Raw genomic sequence first — 21,566 nt, forward strand, 5'->3', positions numbered from 1 at the left:
CGCCAGAGCCGGGGAAACCATTGATATTATACCTTTCAGTGACTGAGACCACAATGGGCTGTACGCTCGTGCAAGAATCCGACGACAAGGTGGAGAGGGCTATCTACTATCTGAGCAAGAAGATGCTAGAGTATGAGACTCGCTACACACCATTGGAGAAGGCTTGCTTAGCTTTGGTATGGGCTACCAGGAAGCTGCGGCACTACCTGTTAGCTCACTCCGTAATGTTGGTTTCACAACTCGATCCCATCAAATATCTTTTCGAGAAACCGGCACTTACGGGTAGTCTAGCTTGTTGGTTGCTATTGCTCTCCGAATTCAACCTGAAATATGTGACACGCAAGTCAGCCAAAGGAAGAGCAGTGGCGGAGTTCTTAGCCGATCATCCAGTCGAAGGAGGTGAAGCAGTTGAGTACTTATTCCCAGATGAAGCCATTTTGCACATCGATGACGAATATTAGATGATGTACTTTGACGGAGCGTCAAATCAATACGAGTATGGGATAGGAGTGTTGCTGATAGCACCCGAAAATTTCCGTATCCCTCTAGCCTTCAAACTCCGGTTCAAAGTCTCGAACAACGAAGCAGAATATGAGGCATGCATTGCCGGTCTAGAAGCAGCCCTGGAATTAGGGGCAAGACGGTTGGACGTCATCGATGACTCGAACCTTGTTGTGTCTTAAGCAAAAGGAGACTGGAAAGTCAAAGAAGAAAAGATGATGATGTATCACCAGACCTTGGACTTGTTAATTCCTCGGTTTGAAAAGCTAAACTTTGCTCATCTTCCAAGAGAGAACAACAGGTTCGCGGATTCTTTAGCAACTCTATTTTCCATGATAGACATCCCGTTTGGAATCCGGATGCGTCCAGTCATCATTGACCAGAAATTTGCGCCAGCCTATGAGTCGATCGTTGCTATAGATGAGGTTCAGGACGAAAACCCTTGGTATTATGACATTTGGAATTTCTTGGAGAAGGAAGCATATCTGCCAGGGGTAAATGCCAAGGATAAAAGGGCAATCAGAAGAATGGTCGTTCAGTTCATCATCTGTGGGGGTAAGCTATATAAGAGAGGTCATCTGGGAATGCATAAGCTGTGTGTTGAAGCCGAGGAATCGAAGCGCCTGATGGAGGCCATCCATGGAGGAGAATGCGATGCGCATATGAACGGAGTAATGCTAGCACGGAAGATCCTCAGACAGGGTTACTATTGGTCCACCATGAAGGAGGATTGTGTTAGTTTTGTTCGGCGATGCCACAAATGTCAGATCCATGCAAATCGCATGAATATCCCACCATCGAAGCTGTACAACATGACTTCGCCATGGCCGTTTTCAGTTTGGGGAATTGACGTGATCGGGGCTGTCACTCCGAAGGGGTCGAATGGGCATGAGTTCATCCTGGTCGCGATAGACCCCAGTCTTATGCGGTGTTGAAGGCATCGCACGTTGTGAAGTTTATCAGAAATAACATCATCTGTCGCTATGGGGTCCCGAACGAGGTCATTTCAGATAATGGTTCCCACTTCAAGAAGGAAGTGATTAGCTTGTTGGAAAAATACAACGTGGCTTTTCATAAGTCATCCACATACCGGCCGCAAACCAACGGAGCAGTCGAGGCCGCCAACAAGAATATCAAACACATACTGCAGAAGATGGTGGAAACCTACCGGGATTGGCCAGATAAGCTGCCATTTGCTCTGTGGGGCTACAGGACTTCAATTAGAACTTCTACCGGAGCGACTCCGTATTCATTGGTTTATGGGATGGAGGCCATTCTACCTATCGAGATTGAGGTTCCGTCATTGCGAGTATTGGCTAAGTGTCAAATAGCCGAAGCAGATTGGTAGCAGAGCAGATTTGAGGAACTCATGCTCTTTGATGAAAGAAGACTGAAAGCACTGTACCATGTTCAAGGCTATCAGCGCAGAATTGCCCGGGCTTTCAACAAGAAAGTTAAGTCCAGGAATCTAAAGGAAGGAGATTTGGTGCTCAAGGACAATCGAGCTCCCATCCACGACCCAAAGGGCAAGTTCAGACCTAATTGGACTGGTCCCTACATTATCAAAGCTATCTGGTCAGGTGGAGTTGTGGTTCTGATGGACCTAGATGGTCTGGAATTTTCCCAACCGATCAACATGGACAAGTTGAAGAAATATTACCCCTGAGAGGCTCGCTAGGTCAAAAACCCGAAACGGCGACCTAGGCAAAAGTTAGAGCACAAAAAATTGGAAAATATAAAAATTGAGCTCGCAAGGTTGAAAACCCGCAAAGGGTGACCTTGGCAAAAGTTAGAGCGTAAAAGGAGAGTGAAAATACTCGAGTGAACCTAAGCCTGAACTACGTAAGGCTTGATTCCCATCTTTGGAATACGTAGGCAACTTCATCCTGAAGTTCAGCCATAACCTTTTCCCCTACCAACTCTGTCCATTCGATCATCTCAGTCATCTTTGTCTATCAGCATCCATTAGAATCTCCGGTGCAGTGCTATTCAGACTAGGGGCAACTTTCCGTTGCCATGCAGTGCTGCGGTACTCTTCAGACAAGGGGCAACTTTCCAGTTGCAGGGATCTGGGGTTGTGCATCTCAGTGACAGACTTAGGGTTGTCCAGTTCTGATCCATATCGAAAATGGTTTTGAAAATTTTTAATAAAAGTTGACTTTGTTCAAATTAATCTCTTTACAACTAAGACCATTTTTGGACCAAAGCGGGAAATTTTCAGTACCACAACCTTCAATTTCATTGATTTCAAAACAAAGTTCTCCTGCTCTTGCATACAATCGAAGTTGCTTTTTATTACATTCATAAAGAAAACTTGAAAGTACTAATAAAGCAATAAATTCGGGGCATAGTCAAGTCAAGTATCCCTGTGCCCCCTCCCAGAGCTGGTCGAAGCCTCTGATGCCAAGCTAGGCCCAATCTGTGCCTCTTCATTGGGCCAATCCAAGCACTCGTCAGACAAAGTGCAACTGAAAGTGGGAGCGGGGGCCAGGAGCTCTCTAGTCCTACAGGCTGTGGCATATCGGGCAAGCTGTGCGCCTCGAACCAAGAAGGTAGCCGGATACTCTATCCCCTCTAGCAGGCAAACCTGATCATGGCTGAATTGGCGCTGGAACCGGAATGGGAAATAGAATACACAGTGAGTCAAGCCAATCAACTGAATCCCAGTCTGTCGGGACATGCTGTAACTCATTGCCGGTAGGTTGAGCCAAGGGCACCGCCAAGCAATGCGGTTTGCAGACAAGCTGCACATCTAGTCGAACCACCATCCCTCATCAAGGGCATCGACTAGGCGTTGCCGGAAGAAGTAGCCGCGAGCTGAGTATGCTGGGCAAGAGTCCACAACCTGCAGCTTATCCATCAACCACACTTGGGAAGGGACGAAAAATGAGAGAATAAAGAATAGAAAGATGTACGATGAGAGAAAAGTGAGCAAAGGGTTTTGTGAGAAAAATCGAGCTTGAGGGCTGAGTGATGTGAGCAATACATATGTGAGATTGGGTGGGAAACATTACCTGCAATAGTAGTGGACTCCCCGCAAATCTGGTCGTTTCTCGGCGATGAAAAGCGTCCAAGCCCATCAATGTTTCAGCCAATATCATGGCGATGCAGCCCTTGCCCTTCTTCAAGCCTTGGACAACCTCGATCAACCCGACATTGGATCCTTCGGAGCCCGAGGCAAACAAGAAATGAGATAGCATGCACAAACAGAGGGCATGTCGCCGAAAACCCTGCCAACGATGATTGCTGCGGTCACTGGCATCAGAAAAACGGCAAATCAAACTCGGAACATCCAGCATTCCGTCACAAATCAAAGATTGAGCATCGTGCATTGTGAGCCCACACATTCGCCATAAGGCTTGGGCATGGCCAAAGCGAAGCTGAGGCAAGACTTCTTCATTACGCTCGGATTCCATCAAAGCTTGGAAATCTTCGAAGGTAGGACACACCTCTTACCCGCCAAAGCTAAAGACATGTGTTACCGGATTCTAAAACCTTGCCACAACCTGGAGAAACGGAAGGTGCAGCGGAGTACGGCCTAGCGTGAATAGTGCATTCAAGCCGAAGCCTCGAAAATTCGACTTTTCTGAGCCGTCCAAGTTGGTAACCCAAGCTATGAGATTCTGGGCAAGAAACTCTTCCATTTGGAGCAAATCAGTGTTGGATTGAGAAAAACTACAAAGTTGAGGCTTTTGTAGGGGATAAGGTGTGAGTGGAGGATAAATGTCAACATTCTGGTGGCTTTTGTAGGGCATAAGGTGTGAGTGGAGGACAGATGTCAACATTCTGGTAGTTTTTGTAGGGGATAAGGTGTGAGTGGAGGACAGATGTCAACTTTTGGTCGATTGGTCGAATCTGTTGGCTGATGGCCATTTTTCGAGGCCAGTGTCCTTTCCTTATGGCCGAGGGTCTCCCCTCTTGCTCCATTAGCTGTTTAGAAGTTGAACATGCTGAGAATTTGGGGAATGCCATAATTTCCAATGCCCTCCAATGATGATTTTTGCGGTGTCACGCCCATTTGCTTATCGAGTTCTTGTAAATTTGCTTATCAAGTTGTATTTCTCTCTCCTTAAGTCATTGATTTGCTTATCGAGTTGTACTCGCACTTATTTGGCTTATCGAGTTTCCTTGTTTTATTTATCGAGTTGTAAGTCGGTTCATTACCTGATTATTACGATGCAAGTGCTCAATTTTCAAACGAATTTCAATTTCATTCACATTGTTATGTGATACCACGCGACGCGATGCATAGAACGTGCAAATGTAACACCTTTTGAACAAAATAGCTGTTTCATTTCCCTCATGTGTTTTGCAAAAATACACACTTTTGAAAAAAGTAAAACCTGCCTGAGGCTGTGCAATGTGCTTAAACCACTTTTTTTTTTTTTTAAAAAAAAAAAGGAAAATAAAGCAGGACACAGCTGCATCAGTGTTATCAACTGCAGGAGTAAAAGGCCCTTCTCCGTCCTCTTCTACAGAACAGCCTCTGCACCATCATCACCATCTTCATCATCAAAGTTTGGGCTGCGTGTTCAACTTTCAACAAGTGTGTGCTGCATGTTCACCTTCAAAATGGGCTGCGTGTTCATCATCAAAGTTTGGGTTGCATGTTCAACTTTCAACAAGTGTGTGCTGCGTGTTCACCTTCAAAATGGGCTGCGTGTTCATCATCAAAGTTTGGGTTGCGTGTTCAACTTTCAACAAGTGTGTGCCGCATGTTCACCTTCAAAATGGGCTGCGTGTTCATCATCAAAGTTTGGGCTGCGTGTTCAACTTCTTTCAACAAGTGTGTGCTGCGTGTTCACAATCAAAATGGGCCGTGTGTTTAGAAATTCAAAAGTTTGAGCTGCATGTTCAACTTTCAAAAGTATGAACTACATGTTCACGACAAAAAGTTTGAGCTGCATGTTCAGATGTCAGAAAAGATGGGCTGCGTGTTCAAGACAAAAAATGTGAGCTGCGTGTTCAGAAATTCAAGTGCTTGAGCTGTGTGTTCAAAATGCAAACCAAATGCTGAGTTATGGACCGAGTGTTCAGATTGAGCAGTGTTATGAGCTGTGTGCCCGAAAACGAGCTGCCTGCCCGGAAAATGAGCTGTGTGCCAAATGAATGGAATGCTGTGTCGTAAGTTATGTACCAAGTCCTGCATTGTGCATGCGGTTCATCGTGCTATTTTGCGCACCTACGCTGGTCTAGGAGACCTTAAATCCTCTAAAGGTGCAATTCCTTTGGTGTTTCTCGTGCCTGAACGACTTCCGGTGATCTGGTATAGCAACCTGCCTGTGTTTGTGGTGAGTTCCTAGGAGACCAACTGAGACAGTGAAAACTAGAGTTCGAATAGCTCATGCCTAGAACACAAAGGTTCGGGATTTCCGAGACTAAAGTCTGGTTTAAATACCCAGGGGTATATCCTCGGCTTGAAATCTGTATGGCAGCCCCATATATTGAGATAGCATCTGTATGCACCTCATTTCTGGATACTGATCCAACCTAGTCTGTCACCCTGTTGGAGAATAGGAAAAGTTGCGGCCACAGTCAGGGAGAAAAGTTGCACCTGCAGTCTAACCAGGAAAAAGGGAAAGGTCCCCAGCAGCATGAGGTAGGTCATTGCCAATTGCCCCTGTAAGGTACCTTCGCTTCCTAGCTATTACATTGCATTTTTACATTGCATTGCATTGCATAAATCCTAAACTTTCAAGCCGGCTTCGCGTAGCGTATAAGTCCAACTTTCAAACCGGCTTCGCATAGCGTATAAGTCCAATTTTTAAACCAACTTCGCGTAGTGTATAAGTCCAATTATCAAAAATCTTCCTACATAACATTTTGCATCCTGCCCCTGAATTACGCTGGTTTGATTCCTTGCAAAGGGATATGTAGGCAGCCAGCGGGCACAACCATTTACTCATCTTTGTTTATCTCATCTGTTTGTCTAAGTCTTCGGCCTTGTCAAAAATGGGTCGTCTCTGGGCTTTGACATTCACTCCCGTCACTTATGACTTCCGAGTTCTGTCAAAGAGGGGCAACTGTAGACACCCCATTTTTGACCGACCTTAAGACTCAGACGTCACCGGTTAAGCACTCGGTGATGACGCATATTGTGCTCGTTCTGAGGTTTTAGAGTCTCGGCTGAGAGCCTTGCCTCCGGACTTCGGGATTCTGTGTGCTTTGTCTCGGTTTGCGAACTAGGTTCTGTCTTTTCTTCCCAAAGGGAGGGAGAGGTCTCGTAGACCATCTCTCAGTGGCCGTAGGCTACATTTTGTGGTCGTAGGCCATTTTTCCCGTTTAGAGCCCAGTTTTCGATTTTCGGAACCGTCGGTCGTGTGCCTCGGTTCGGGACCGCTTAACCACCTCTGTTTTCTATGGTTTTTGGCGCACACCTTATTTCCTCCCTTTTGAGGGACACTGTGGCCCGAGAGACCACCTTCGTGGTCGAACGCCACTTCCAGTGCCTAACAGCCCATTTTCGGGGTCCCAAGCCGCGCATTTCGGCCCCCCGAACCTTCGTTTTGCATCCATTTTGGTCCATTTTTTGGCAGGGGCCTCATCTTCATTGTTAAAAAGATGGTTGTATGGTGGGAGACCAGCAATGTTTCCAAAAAAAACCAGTTTTTGTGGTCAAGAGTGATTCAACATGAATCCGGGAAGACGGAAAACATCTGCGCGGATTTACCGGAATGGGCATAAATCTTTGCACAAGGGGAATTAAGATATGAGGCTACCACCGTTGGAAAGATTACTTCCGGGGCTTCATTTTTCACTCAAGAATCTTCTAAAGACAATTCCAGACAGAGGAGATATGGTTGATTGAAGTGGGGCATCACTCCGTTTGGACCGAATCTGCGCGGCTATAACTTTTTCCACAGGAGGAATTTTAATACAAGGTTTGCGGCATTGGAAAGCTAACTTCAAGAGCTACATGGATGACCAGATTTCGGGCTTGAACATTTTGACCCCTAGCAGGCCAACCAGGTAAGGTGGTCGGCCGGCCACCTGAACCTTTTGAACTGGTTTTGGCCCTTTTGACCTGGCTGGCCCTTTTTGTGCCTCTAAATGTATTCCAGCTATGCAGCTGTATTCCACTAGGCCCTATGTCTAAAATTTTCCCTCTTGTTTTGGTCCATTCAAATTGGTTTTCCCCCTCTTTGTTTTGGTCCATTCAAATTGGTTTTTCCCTTTTTTTTTTTGCTCCAATTCAAATTGGTTTTCCCCCTTTTTCCCCCCCTCTTTTCCTCTATAAAACCAGCACTTGAGCTCCATTTTGAAAGGTTAGAAAAAATCATTTGAGATCTTTGCATTAAATCTCCCTCTCTCTCTCTACTCCAAACCTCAAAACCCTAAGATTCTTGCACCATTTCCACTACAACCCATAGCACCACACCACCATACTCCATTCCAGCAACTTGGAGGCCATTTACAGAGGTTGGAAGCTCAGAAATTTGGTTCAAAAGCTGCTGGTTCATTGCTCTTCAAGGGTACGCACACTTTTTCCCTAAACTAGTCTTTTCTTTCTTCATTTATAAGCCTTGCTTGCAAGTATTTTTGGGCTCCAACCTGAACTGTAAATAGTCATATTTTGTGCTCATCTCCATGTTTGATTAAGGGTCTTTCTCTGTTTGAGGTCTCCTCCTCACCCTTTGTGTTTAAACTCTCTTTTAGGCCTATTTTTGCATGATATTTTAGGCTTATTTGTGAGCTGTTTCGGACTTGGTCATAAACTATGAAATGTCTGTTTTTGAGCCCGTCTTCAACTTTGTTGAAGGTCTCTCCTCTGTTTGAAGCCAGAAGCTATCACTTGTCTCTTTATCCTTCTTTTAGGCCTTTTTCTTGCATGATATTTTAGGCCTACTTGTGATTATTTTCGAAGCTTGACATAAACTGTAAAGTGCCTTGTTTTGAGCCCCTCTTCAACTTTGTTGAAGGGCTCTTCACTTTTTGAGGCCAGCTTCTGTCCCTTGTCTCTATTCTCTCTTTTAGGGCCATTTTTGCATGATAGATTAGCCCTACTTGTGTTTATTTTTGAGAGTTGTCATAAACTGAAAAATATCTTTTTTTAATCTCATCTTCAAGTTTGTTTAAGGTTCAATTTTTGTTTGAGGTCATATGCTTCTTTGTATGCTTGATTGTCTCCTATTTTGAGCCTTACACCTAAGCCCTTGTTGCATGCTTTGTTTGGCCTTCACATTATTTTGAGCTTCCAAATCAGAGGGGGGTGACCCCCTCTCACCTTGACTTGTTTGGTGGTCATTTTGGCCTTCCAAAGAGACCCTGTCCTGCATGCTTTGGAGTCACTTTCTAGGGTCAATTTGGTGAGTCTTGGGACTACCATATTTTATTTTCATAGTTTTTTATGCCATGCCAATTGTCTATCTTGCATGTGCTTAATGGCTCCTTACATGGCCCTCTAAAGTAACTCATCATTTTTGCATGCCAAGGTTGCATATTAGTGGTTATTTGGGCCTATTTTCACATGTTTTATTCACTGATTTTTTCTGGTTTGGTGAGATTCCACGTACATCCTATACTTGCCATGTAAACCATGTTTACTAGTCAAGATTGCATGCTATTTTTATCCACCATGCTAGCGTCTTTTGGCCATGCTTTGAACTGGAAATATGCATGTTTTGGGACTGCCTTGGTTCTGTCTTTATACTTCATGATCAAATAATGCATGCTTTGTATAGCTACAAGTCATTCCATGTGCCTAGTTTCGAGTTTCGAGGTTCATCTCATGCATCGGGTGCCATTTTTCCATGTTTCAGGGCTGTTTAGCATCATATTTCAGTGCTGGAATTTGTGAGTTTGTATGTCATCTTGCATCCCTTGTCATGCCTTGTTAGAGTTGCATGTTATGCCTAGGATCGGTCCTCGGTTTGCGTACATGTGTGCACGTATTTCGATAGTCCCTTTTTCACCTAATGGCCGCCGATTTGAGTGTGGCCGAGGTCCACTCATATTGGTGTAAGTCCATTGTGCATTATGCATGCCATTTCAATTTATAACATCGCGTATGTTAGGTTGTATGTTAGAGAATCGTGTACGCCATGTTACATCGCGCATTGTGTATGCCATTTCATAGCATTGTGTATGCTAGGTTGCATGTTAGAATTGCATTCATGCATGTCATGCATATTGCATTGTGTTTGGAATAGGTGTTAGCCCAAGCACGGGAAACGAGGGGCGTTTCGTATTCCAAGTGACGGAATGTGTCTCAATTCCTCGGTCATCAACACTCCGGATTATCCATGATGGAGTCTAGGCCTTGTTGTGTTTTCATGTACGTTCATTTCATATTAAGTCGTGCAATTCGACTCCTCGGCCATCATGCATCGAGATGCGTGATTGGTGGCACGAGGATCGAGGATTTCACTCCCTGAAGAGTAGTCATGCATACATATGTGAAAATACTTTGCCATGCCCCTTTGTTGCTCTCTGTTACAGCAAATCAATAATCAGCAGCCTTCCGGAGCTTGGCACGCACTCCAAGAACAATTGCAAACAGAGGCTAATTGGGGCATCGCAGTGGATTTCCGCACAAGGTAACTCAAGCATGCATCATTCATTATCCAGAGCAGAGCTGAGGCAGTCCATAGCTTGCATGCTAATTTACTGCTTTCCTAGATTAATTTGTTAATTAATTAGGGTTTTGTACTTATTTGGACTGTATTATTTATTCGGACATTCGGACTGTATTATTTATTCGGACCCTCTGCGCGAGGGCACACCTGTAATAAGTGTGCGTGTGTGTGATGTATGTCTTCCAACCCCATGTCTTTCTCCCTTTTATTTACCAGCTTATGATGGTTAGAATAGGGCATGTTTCAATTAGCATACAGCATGATCGCATGTTTGCATTCATTCATCTGTCTTGCATGCACCGGGCTCGGCGCATCATACTAACTACATTTGTAGTTCAATTCCAAGTTGAATACGTGTTAGCTGTAGCATTTCATATGCCATCTTTAGAATAGCCGAGCCTATCTTACTTGCATTTTGCATGTGTTGCATTAGGCATTTCTGTATAGTTAGGATCATGCATGGATTTCTAATTAGCTTCTGTTTTGGCTTGGAGTACTTGGTAAGTTTTTATGCTTTAGCATCCTTGCATGCGTGTGAGTGACTGCCATGATAGCATGCTTACCATGAGGCTAACTGCTTACGTGATATATCTGTCTGAATGCCTGTGGGTGAAGGTTGGGTTATTTGAATTGGAACAATTCATTAAGTGTGAGTTTTAAGCCCACTAGATAGTGGCAAAACCATTTTTTTCTAAGCCCACTTGAGGGTGGCAAAATCTGCATTTAAGCCTACTTGCGAGTAGCAAATCACTTTCAAAACAAGCATGAAATGTTTTGTTCCAATTCAGGCGATCCAGTCTATACTTGTATGTTATGCGCATCACATAGTAAATCTAAGCCAATAACCGGAATAAGAACGCATAATGTTTTCAAAACTAGATATCATGGTTAGTAGAGGCCGATCTTTGATCGGGCGAGCGGGGGTGCTCACGAAGTGACCTTCCCCAATCGTACCCAAGTTCCCGAGCTGAGGCAACTTTGGTGATGACGGACACGTGGCCTTTGGCACCGAGTCAGGGTTTCCTAAATTCTCCCAAAATAAAATATTTAGGTGGCGACTCTGTATCTGGCAAAGCAGTCCATGTTTGGCACTTCTTTTCTAAAAATCTGTTTTCTCAAAACGATTTGCCGGATCTGGACTCTTTGGTTCAGATTAAGAACCGTGACAATTTGAGTCCGAGCTATAGTGAGCCCAAACGAACAGAACGGGACTCATCCTCCCGGGGCGTTCGGGGACATCTACAGTCGCGCTTGAGCGGGTCTCTTGGCGCTCGAACGGGTGTTCGAACTCTGTAAAAATGCTGGATGAGTGTAATCTACGCTCGAGCGGCTCTTCTTTTGCGCTTGAGCGGGTGTGTTTTGTTTTTGTGTCTTGGCGCTCGAGCGGGTTCAGTTTTTGTGTTTGACGCTCAAGCGTCCTATTCTCCGCTCGAGCGAGTCATACGTATATCAGATCTGGACTGTGATATTTTTAATCACTTTTTACACACTCCCTCTCTCTCCTACTTTTCAAAACCCTATTTTGAGAGCCTTCCTCTCTAGAATACAACTTCTCTCTAGGGATTGATCTAGTTCTTGGGTGTTCCTACCCTTATCTCTTTGTAAGAAAGTTGGAGGGTTGCATGGGCTTCGTTTTGATCCGAAAACCTTAGGATTTGGAGCACTTTGAGTTTCCATCATCTTCTCCCTTTGAGCTCCGAATTTGAGGTAGGGATTTCCTTGCTCTTTTACAATGCTTCGTCTATAGATAGACATGTGGTAATTTTGTATTGCATGAAAATCATATCCATGTTGGGTTTGTTTGAAAATCATGAGAGTGAACCTAGGGTTGGTTGTTTGAAAATGGGTTTGTTATCATTGATGGTGATTTGGACTAATTGGGGTGTAAATTAGAATATTATTGTTGATAGAAGAAAAAGCCCTAATTTATATTTGATTTGATAAATTAAAAGAGGGGTTTTGTACTTTGGGCCAATACATATGTATTTTGCGTCTCAAATGAGATTATGGTTGTTTGTTGTTAGTATTTGAGCCCTTTTGGATCAATATTAAGAAAGAGGGAGAAAGCCCTAATTTACTGTTATGAATTAATTTGCATAATTGATTTGGAAAGTAATGAGAGGAATGATATTGGTTTTGTGAAATAGGAAAAGTGTTCTTGGAATAAGTGGCGGAACAAGTTGAATTTGAAAATGAAAAAATGAATTTTGGAATTGGAATGTTGTATCCTGAGTTATTGAATACTCACATTTGGGGTTTCACCTTCACTTATCATCCTAGTGTTGTTGTTGGGTTTAAGATCTCATGAGAGTTGAGTCTTTGTAATAGATGTACTAAAATCGTGCATCTAGAGGTTTTGTCATTGGTCATCGGTGGAGGATGACATGGTTGTGTTGAATTGTCGGGTATGCATTACACCTGTGTTGATTGAACATTGTATGTAATGAAGTGCTATTATACATTATATATGTATAAATTGTTAGGGAGGAAAAAGGGGATGTACTCTAGTGTGTGGGAGGAGATAGGGGATGTACTCCACACATACTTATGTGTTCATATATAATACATTGCTGATGTATCTTGATAGTTTATGTGTATGTATTACACTTGTTGGTTATACTCTGTTGTATTGTGATTCTTGGTGTTATACTCTGCGCTTATAATCAGAGGTACCGTTACCTTCCAGCTAACGCCTAGAGAACTGACTGCGCTGAGAATCTAAGGTACCGCACCCTTCCAACTAGCGCCTGGTAAAATGGTATACCATTGTGAGAGTTGTATCTTTGGCTTACTGTGCATATAGCCGATAGAGCAGAGTTTTATTGTTTTGTTTCAGTGTATCTGAATATATCATGGATTGTGATGGTTACAGTTTTGGAGGGCCGAGTTGCCTCATTTGTTGATTCTATACATGTTGATGATTTGTTATCTCCCTTATATTGAAGGCATGCATGTATAGTTATAAATGTATTGGAAACAAACCAAAATGCCATTGTGAGATTTTGGTAAGGTGTGAAGGAAAAATTGGGTATTTGAAAGTATGTTTTGAAAAAGGGAACATCCATTATAAGTATGGAAAATGGGAGAAAGATAATGGGCTTAGAGAAATTGTTTTCCTAAGAAGTTGTTATTGTTGTGAAAGTTTGGGAACAAGGGTTAATGAAATGAAATGAAAGATGAATCGCTTATAGCGCTGAATGGATTGACTGTTTTGAGAAAAGCTTATACTTATGTATACTTTTGTATAAACTGCCACATTATTATTCTAGTACGAGATTGAACATTCATGATCATAGCTATCTGTAAGTTGTTATTGTTGAGGATCATGTAGAGATCTCTACTGGACTTTATGTTCATTCCACGTTGTTGAATCTTTTTCAGGTGTTAAGCAGGATGTGTTACAAGATGTGGATCTTCTTACTTGTTGGACACGTGGCCTCTTTTGTGTTGGCGGAACGCCATATATGTAAAAGGGTTACACCCTTCTTTTGATTCCTTAATGATGTAAGCCTTCAGGCATTTTATTCAGTATGCTCATGTTGTATTTAATTTGTATTCGGATGAGAAAATTGTTATTTATTTCTACTCATGGGACTATAGAGTTTATTTCCGCATGTTATCTCTGAACTTGAATTAAGCTAATGAATTTGGTAATGACTTTGAGTAATAAAAAGTGGGGCGTTACAAAATATCACTCCAAATCCAAGAGCAAGAATTAGTAGCCATGAGAAAATGAGACCATCTTCCACGCAGCTCCATACTTACAACCAATCAATGTCTTCCATAAAGCAGAATCTTCAGACCCAAACCTTCACCACCATTTGGTTGATAAACTTTCATTCACCGTCTTAGTATTCCTTACCCCAGACCTCCAAGTTTCTTACTGACTGAAGCATCCTTCCATTTTACTAATTGTATCTTTCTCTTCAGATCAGGGCCACCCCACAGAAATGCTGATTGGATCTTATTTAACTCCTTTGCAATTCCTTGAGGCATCTAAATAAGGACATGTAGTAGACTGGAAGGTTGGATAACACTGATTTAATTAATGTCAGCCTACCAGCAAATGATAGCATTCTTCTTTTCCATCCAGCTAATTTATTTTTAAATTTCTCCACCATAGGCTTCCAAGTTTGATTTCTTCTAGGGTTAACCCCTAAAGGCAAACCTAAGTACTTGAAGGGGAGCTTTTGGCTTGAGTAATTTAGTCTTGTAGCAAATTCAGCTACAATATCCTCTTCAATTCTCACTCCACTAGTAGCACTTTTGTGATAGTTAATCTTGAGTCTAGACACAACTTCAAAGAACCTTAGAATCCTCTTTACATTTGTAACCTCCACCCAATCAGCCTCATAAAATAAGATTGTGTCATCAGCAAACTGTAAATGAGATACATTCAATCCTTCAAATCCAATAGTAACCCCTCTTATTAGTCGTAGCTCTTTGGCTCTTGATAATAATATGTTAAGACCTTCAGCTGCTATGTTGAACAAAAATGTTGAGATTGGATCCCCTTGCCTCAAGCCCTTTTTGGGAACCACTTCCTCAGATGGGGAATCATTAACAAGAATTGAAATTTTAGCTTACATTAAGCAAGTTCTCATCCATGCCACCCATTTTGTCTCAAACCCAAACTTCCTCAACATATCAAACAAGTATCCCTAATTTACTGTGTCATAGGCCTTTTCAAAATCGAGTTTGAGCATTAACCCACTTCTGTTGGATCTTTTCCACTAATCCACCACCTCATTTGCAACTAATATCCCATCAACTATATTCCTTCCACTCATAAATGCAGATTGGGTTGGGCTAATGATACTTGGAAGCACCATTTTTAATTGGCAGGCTAGGACCTTTGAGAGAATCTTATAAATGGAGTTTATGAGACTTATTGGTCTAAAGTCTTGGATGCTAGTTGGATTTTCCTTCTTGGGAATTAATGTTACAAAAAAGCAGTTCAGTCCCTTCACCAACCTACCATGTTCATGGAACTCAGCCATAGACTTTATTATATCATCTTTCATGAACCTCCATCCCTTTTGAATGCAAATCAAATTAAATCCATCTGGCCCTGGCGCTTTATTCCCATCATACTCTCTAATTATAACCTATAATTCTGATTCAGAAAAATCCTGTACAAGCAATTCAACCTGAGAGGGTGCAATGGTTTTAAAAACACCACCTATCTTAGGTCTAATAAGCCAACTCTCAGCAAATGCCTCACTAAAATACCTTGAAATTTCTTGTTTTATATATTCCAGTTTGTTAAAGGTGTTACCCTTGATTGTGATGGAGTCCGGTAGGTTCCTACTCTGACGCTGTGTAGCCATAATGCGAAAATACCTAGTATTCCTGTTACCTTTTAGAGCCCAAGTTACCCTTGATTTCTGCATCCATACCCAATCCTTCATTTTTTTCAGCTTCCATATCTCTCCTTTGATCTCTCTTCTACTTAATACTTCATGATCTTGCAAAGGTCTAACCTCACCAGCCAAGTCCAATTCATGCATTACATTTTCTACTTCTTTGAGCTTGCATTCAATATTCCCAAACGCTTCCCTGTTCCAAACTTTCAGTGTTTCTTTCAAGGACTTCAATTTGATCTTTAACCTATATCCAGCCCATCCATCTACATGAGTGTCCTTCCATACAGATTTTATCTTGCTCATGAAAGTGGGGTGAAGGACCCAAGCATTTAGGAACCTAAATGGCTTAGGACCCCAATCTCTATCATCTTCTATTAAGATTATTGGGCAATGGTCTGACACGAACCTTGACAGACCCCACAATTTAAAGCTAAACCATTCTAACCATTCTGGGCTGACTAAAAATCTGTCTAGTCTGCTCCCTCTCTCTCCTTCCTAAGAATTACACCATGTATATCATTGGAACATTTATTAATTCCAAATTATTAATAAATTCGTCTAACTCTATTATCCCCCTATCTCTTCTAAGATACCCTTTCCTTTCAGCCACTGTTCTAACTTCAATAAAATCTCCTCCAATGCACCAAGGTTTAGGAAACTTGGGTTGTAGATTGCCTAAAGTTTCCCAAAGTTTCCTTCTTATAATTCTATCATTATGAGCATAAACATTAATAACCACATAATCAATTACATGACGAATTTTACCTGATAGGATGATGTAATTCCCGTTACTGCAGCACTCAATCAACTCAAATACCTCAGGTTTCCACACACATAGCGTTCCTCCAGCACTGCCATTAGCATTCACTTCCATGAATTCAACCAAATCTTCAGGCCAAAAAGTTTTGACAAACTGCTCTGAAATCTCAAATCTTTTTGTTTCTTAAAATAGGACCATGACTACATTTTTCTGCCTTAATAACTCTTTTACTTTCCTCCTTTTCTCCAACCTTCCCAACCCTCTTATATTCCAGGACACTATCTTCATTAAAAATATTAGAACCCCTTTTTCTCCTAAGATGCTTCTTCAAGCACCCACTCCTTCATGCTTCTTTGACACCTGGGCCAAATCATTCTGTTCCATTGTGATAATTTTTTTAATCACCTTATTTTCCTTACCTTCGGAATCAATCCCCACAGTTTTCCCAATCTGTATTGTAGCTATTGCTTCATTTCTTAGATACTACTCCTGCTATCTTTCCTACTTTGAGATAAAGATGATAAGATAGCCTTAGCAGCAGCCTTAAAAGTAGCTCCTCTGTACAATCTATGCTTTGACCACACCTTGTTTTGCCCCAATTTTCTTCTCCTTTTCGCTATGCAACTCAGATTTGCTTTACCCTTCTTTCTAATCTGCTCAACTTGACTTCTAGAAATCACCATTTTTTGCTTTGACTCTTTCCTTTTTTGATTTGGTTGCCCAAAAGTTTCCACTAAGCTTGATACTACCTCTAAAGATGGCTGAGCTACTGCTTGGTAGTTAGTATTTTGGGACATCCTCTCCCTACCAGTCAAGCCTACCTTGATTCAGCCCCACAAGGAGTCCTTTGGACTGGGCTTGGTCCAACACCACATTAAGATTAATACTAGGCCCAAGTACATCATGACTACTTATACTTTTCATAAAGCCCACGACTGGCCCACACTCTATATCCCTTGGACTTCCCCTTCTAGTGCTCTGAATTATTACCCTAGGTACGCCTTCTTCATTTCCCACACCAGCACCAACTTTTCTTGGTTCTTCTGCAACAATGCATGTGTCATTAACTACTGATACAGCAGCTAAATTACTGTTGTTGCCCTCCCGTGCCATGTTGTTTCCACCTCATTAATCATAAGCCACATCATCATTGCCTGCCACTTCAGCCTCTGATTCATCCACATCATCATCCTCTTCACCCTTCCCATCTTCTTTCTCTGCTACACTGAACTGGTCATTTGATGAGTTATCCTCCTTATGTTGTTCCTGGCGTGAACAAAGCTTTTCAATCACCCTAACTGTGCTTACAGTACCTTTATTAATCAACTTGATACTCTAATTAATTATCTACATGTTCTTCGTCAATATTCTTAGTTTACCACAAGCCTAGGTTGTCATAGACATGGTGTTCACTTCAACCTCTAACACCTCTCCCCATAATTCCCCAATTTTTCTGAAGTTTGTGTTATTCCAAAGATTAAGAGGTATGCCATAGCATCGAAGCCATACCTCCCTCTCTTGATCTAAAATAAGTCCATTCCTCCATTCTAGCATCGTTTCACACCATTCATCAGTCTAGTCCCCAAGTACCTCCCTCCGATTCCTTAATGCCTCAATTGATTCGAAAGACAGAACTACTACTCTGCCTCCACCTTCTTGAACTTGTGCATTCTGCAGATCTCTTTTAACACACTTTTTTTTTTGAAGTCTGTAAAATGACAGTGTTTCTTAAGAGTAACTATAACACTTTGGTGAAGCCAGCCATTACCATAATCCTCAGCTATAACTACTTTGTCAGGGTCTCTATGTTGCTGTCCACCTCTCACCACTTCTGCAAAGGATGGTCTTCTATTCACCCAATCCCCAACCCCAACATTACCTTTTACTTGCAACTTTGCGTTATCTGTATTTTGAATTACACCATTCTGCTTTCTTTCGAACTCAGCAGTCTTCACTACAAGAGATCTGTTTCCATACCAAACTCTATTTGCCTTCTGGATAATAGCCTTTGTTGCAACTGGACAGTCGTAACGGCCGAACCCAAACCTGGATCTTGTTTCTTTTCTTCTTTTAGATAGAATGAACACATCCTTGACCGCACCAAACTTTGTGAATAAGGTATATAGCCCTTTCAGATCCATGGACTCTGGAAGATTATCCACAAGGATTGTTTGTAAGCTCAGGTAGCCCCTACTCCTCCTATGCTTCTTATTAAAGACTGGTATCCAACCTCCTCCACCCCTACTTGCTGATCCTTGAAACTTCACTCCTCCGTGCTGGTTTCTCTCCATCAAGCTCTTGACTATATTAAAATGTTATTAGTTGTGTGAGTAATTATTGTTAATTGTGAAAAGCATAATAGCTTATCGTGGTACGAGAAAGTAAGGATGTGATACATACTAAAAACACATTTTAAGTACACTAATTTCGCATTGTCCACCTTGCTTATATGACATGTAGTGTCCATCTATTTGTGGGCCCTTGTGCCACATGGCAGAGTATGGCCACATGGTGTTTCGGGAGTATTAAATAATTTCTCATTTTTAAGAGTGTCTAAGGATAAAAGGCACTCCAATATAAATTTTAGGTGAATTTGCAAATCAGTTGGAAGACAATATATATATATATATATATAAAGTTGTGTAGAAATTTATCATTTTAATTATTAAAATTGATCAATTTTATCACTAATTTAAAATTTATTTTATAAACATTTGCAATTCTATGAGATAGGCTTTCCCATTCTTTAAAAATTTCAAATTCAACCTTAATTGATTATCATAAAAAATTCCGCCTATCAAACTATCTGCAAATTGTGAAACAACTATATAACGTTCAAAATAAATAAAAAAACGTGACAAATTTGACTTGTGAAAGTCAAAGAAGGACTCAATTCTCTTCTTTGCAAACTAAAGCAACTTTTTATTCGGTTCACAAACTAACATTTTAGGGCAAATTGTATCATTTTATTTGGTTACAATTTTTAAATTTAATTTTTTTTAAATTGAGTTTTTTTATTTTTATTTTTTCATTTTTTATTTTTATTTTTACAGAATTATTTTTAATGATTTAAGTAATTTTTTACTTTTTATATTGACTTAACTTAGATATACCTAAAAAGTAAAATATTTATAAAAAATATTTGAAAAAATTAATAATTACACAAGAATACAAAAATATACTGAATTTTTATTTTATTTTGTATTTTTAGTATTTAGTAAATTTTTTAAAGAATTTTTTTTTTACAAATATTATACTTTTTAAGTGTGTGTTTATGTTAGGTGTATCTAAAAATTAATAAATTTAGTTAAATATTAAAAAAATTAGTAAAAGCGAAAATTTCAATTTTCTAAAAAGTAAATTCAAAATTCTAAAACCAGGTATACTCTTTAAAAAAAAAAAGGAAAACAAAAACAAAATGTGTGGGGGATATTTAATTATTTGAACAATGAAAAAAAAATGTAAATGAGATTCGAAATATGCATGTTCTTCATTTCTCTTTTACGATTTGTCTAGAATTTTAATTGAACAAAAGCATAGCTTGTTTATTTCTCAATATTATCAATGTTCATGTTAAATATAGGGGTTCAATTTGGGTGGGTTTAACCCGAGCAATTCAAACTCAACACGAATTTTTTTAGGGTTTGGACAAGATATTTTCAAATTCGGTACGGGTTTGAAGAAAAATTCAGAAGCCTGAATTAAATTTGGGCGGGCTTGGGCAAAGACGTCAAATAACCTCAGCAACCCGAATCCCGAATTATACATATATGGATATATAAAAATATTAAATATACATATTAATTGTTAATCATTACATGATATTAAAATAATTTAGATTGTTAAATCATATTGAGTATATATATTATATATACAAATAACATAAAATCTTACTTTTTTTCTTCTTTTTTTTTCACTCATAAATTATAACGACTACTATAGTGGCATTTCTCTTACCTTATATAAATTATTTGTTTTGATGGTATTAATGATTTTCTATTAAAAAAAATTTAAATAGAGTCAAATTTTAATAATTTAATAATGAAGCTGCAAAAAAAAAATAAAAAATTCATTTACAATTTGGGCAATTCAATCAACTCGAGCAATTCGGGCCTGGGCGGACCTAGACAGGTCTCTACACAACTTGAGTTGGGCTTATAACAACCCGAAAATTTAAGTTGTCCTTTAAATTTTATACTAGTATTATGGTTGTATGTGATAATATATTATTAAATAAATAATAATAAATACAGAATCTAATTCGGTATTGAATTATCAATATGAGATTAATTAGAGATTATTATTTAGGGCCAAATTAACAGAAATGTGGAATTATAAGGGTGGTTGGGCCAAATTAAAGTTAAAGATAGTAAATAAATAAATATAAAAGTAAGAGTAAATAAATAATAATATTGATAATAATAATAATAATAATAATGGGCGTGGTAGTAAAATAAATAATTAATTTTCTGTTAGTATACGATAGAGTGTAATTTAATTAGGGATTAATTTACTTATATAGTTATATTAAAAAACTGAGTCAAAGTGTAATTATCTTAAATATTTATTAAAGATAAGTATAAATCTATATAATTTATTATCGAATCAGAGGAAGATACACGCTGCCACGTGTTGGCCAGCGGACGTGCTTACTTCCCTATAGGGAGGAGGTGATTCACCTGGATAGAAAGAAGAAAGGGAAAGAAAGAAAGGAAAGAACGGAAAAAAAAAGAAAGGAAGAGAAGGGAAAGAAAATAATGGAAGTCGAAAGGATTTTTGGTAGTGGAAAGAAAGAGTAATGTATCACTTTTAAGGTGAGTTATATTATACCTTGAGTCACCATAATATATTTTACGTATGTTTTGACTTACCATAATTTATTTTATACAAGTTGTATCTTATTAGTTGTATTAATATAAGTTATGTTTTATAAATATTTTAGTTATGTGGATTAATTTCTGAACTCTATTTGTTAAAATGAAATCCATGGATATGTTTGTTTATATTTTAAAAAATATTTGACTATAACCTTATAAATAATTATGTTTTGTAAGTACCACCACGGGAGTCCCATGTATTGGAGAACTTAAATAACTATTGGCCTTTGTTTGATCACTTTCTGGCCCTCTGTTGTCATGGATCCATTGACCCTATGATTTCTGGTGTGGAGCAAAGTGCTGTGTGGAGATAAGTGCAACACTATTGTGGGAGCCACCTCTATAATCCATACGAGCCACCTCTATAATCCGTACCTCTGTTCTGACTGTCACTCCTGTGACCTCTGTTCTGTTCTGTTCTGTTCGGTACCGTGGTTATGGTTATTTATTTACATAAGCTCAGTTTTGCTGCTTAAAAGATCATTTG

General features: G+C 40.0%; 2 protein-coding genes across 2 annotated transcripts; both read right to left on the reverse strand.

The window, feature by feature from the left end:
- Nucleotides 1–13,934: 13,934 nt before the first annotated feature.
- On the reverse strand, nt 13,935–14,908 carry LOC145793698 (uncharacterized). The gene is made up of 3 exons (XM_082876565.1): nt 14,822–14,908; nt 14,231–14,455; nt 13,935–14,072 (listed from the first exon to the last, which is right to left on the reverse strand). The coding sequence occupies exons 1-3, from the start codon at nt 14,906–14,908 to the stop codon at nt 13,935–13,937; spliced, it is 450 nt and encodes a 149-aa protein (XP_082732691.1).
- Nucleotides 14,909–15,184: 276 nt separating this feature from the next.
- LOC145793699 (uncharacterized) lies at nt 15,185–17,315 on the reverse strand. Its single transcript, XM_082876566.1, has 3 exons — nt 17,024–17,315; nt 16,036–16,360; nt 15,185–15,848 (listed from the first exon to the last, which is right to left on the reverse strand). Exons 1-3 carry the CDS (start codon nt 17,313–17,315, stop codon nt 15,185–15,187), a joined length of 1,281 nt encoding a protein of 426 aa, XP_082732692.1.
- Nucleotides 17,316–21,566: the final 4,251 nt, after the last annotated feature.

This window comes from Camellia sinensis, chromosome 6 (genome assembly GCF_055761805.1).
Source record: "Camellia sinensis isolate YWXY chromosome 6, ASM5576180v1, whole genome shotgun sequence".
Classification (NCBI taxonomy): Eukaryota; Viridiplantae; Streptophyta; class Magnoliopsida; order Ericales; family Theaceae; genus Camellia; species Camellia sinensis.

Bases quoted from the DNA above. Each gene is read 5' to 3' on its own strand.
- LOC145793699 (XM_082876566.1), bottom strand. From the start codon at position 17,315: ATGGCACGGGAGGGCAACAACAGTAATTTAGCTGCTGTATCAGTAGTT. The intron at 16,361-17,023 runs GTAGGCTTGACT...TTGAGATTTCAG, and splicing joins CCTTGTGGGGCTGAATCAAG to AGCAGTTTGTCAAAACTTTT. The intron at 15,849-16,035 runs GTATCTTAGAAG...GGGTCTGTCAAG, and splicing joins ACAGTGGCTGAAAGGAAAGG to GTTCGTGTCAGACCATTGCC.
- LOC145793698 (XM_082876565.1), bottom strand. From the start codon at position 14,908: ATGGTGCTTCCAAGTATCATTAGCCCAACCCAATCTGCATTTATGAGT. The intron at 14,456-14,821 runs GTGGTGGATTAG...TCTCATTTACAG, and splicing joins GGATATTAGTTGCAAATGAG to TTTGCTGATGACACAATCTT. The intron at 14,073-14,230 runs GTTAACCCTAGA...GTCCTTATTTAG, and splicing joins ACTTAGGTTTGCCTTTAGGG to ATGCCTCAAGGAATTGCAAA.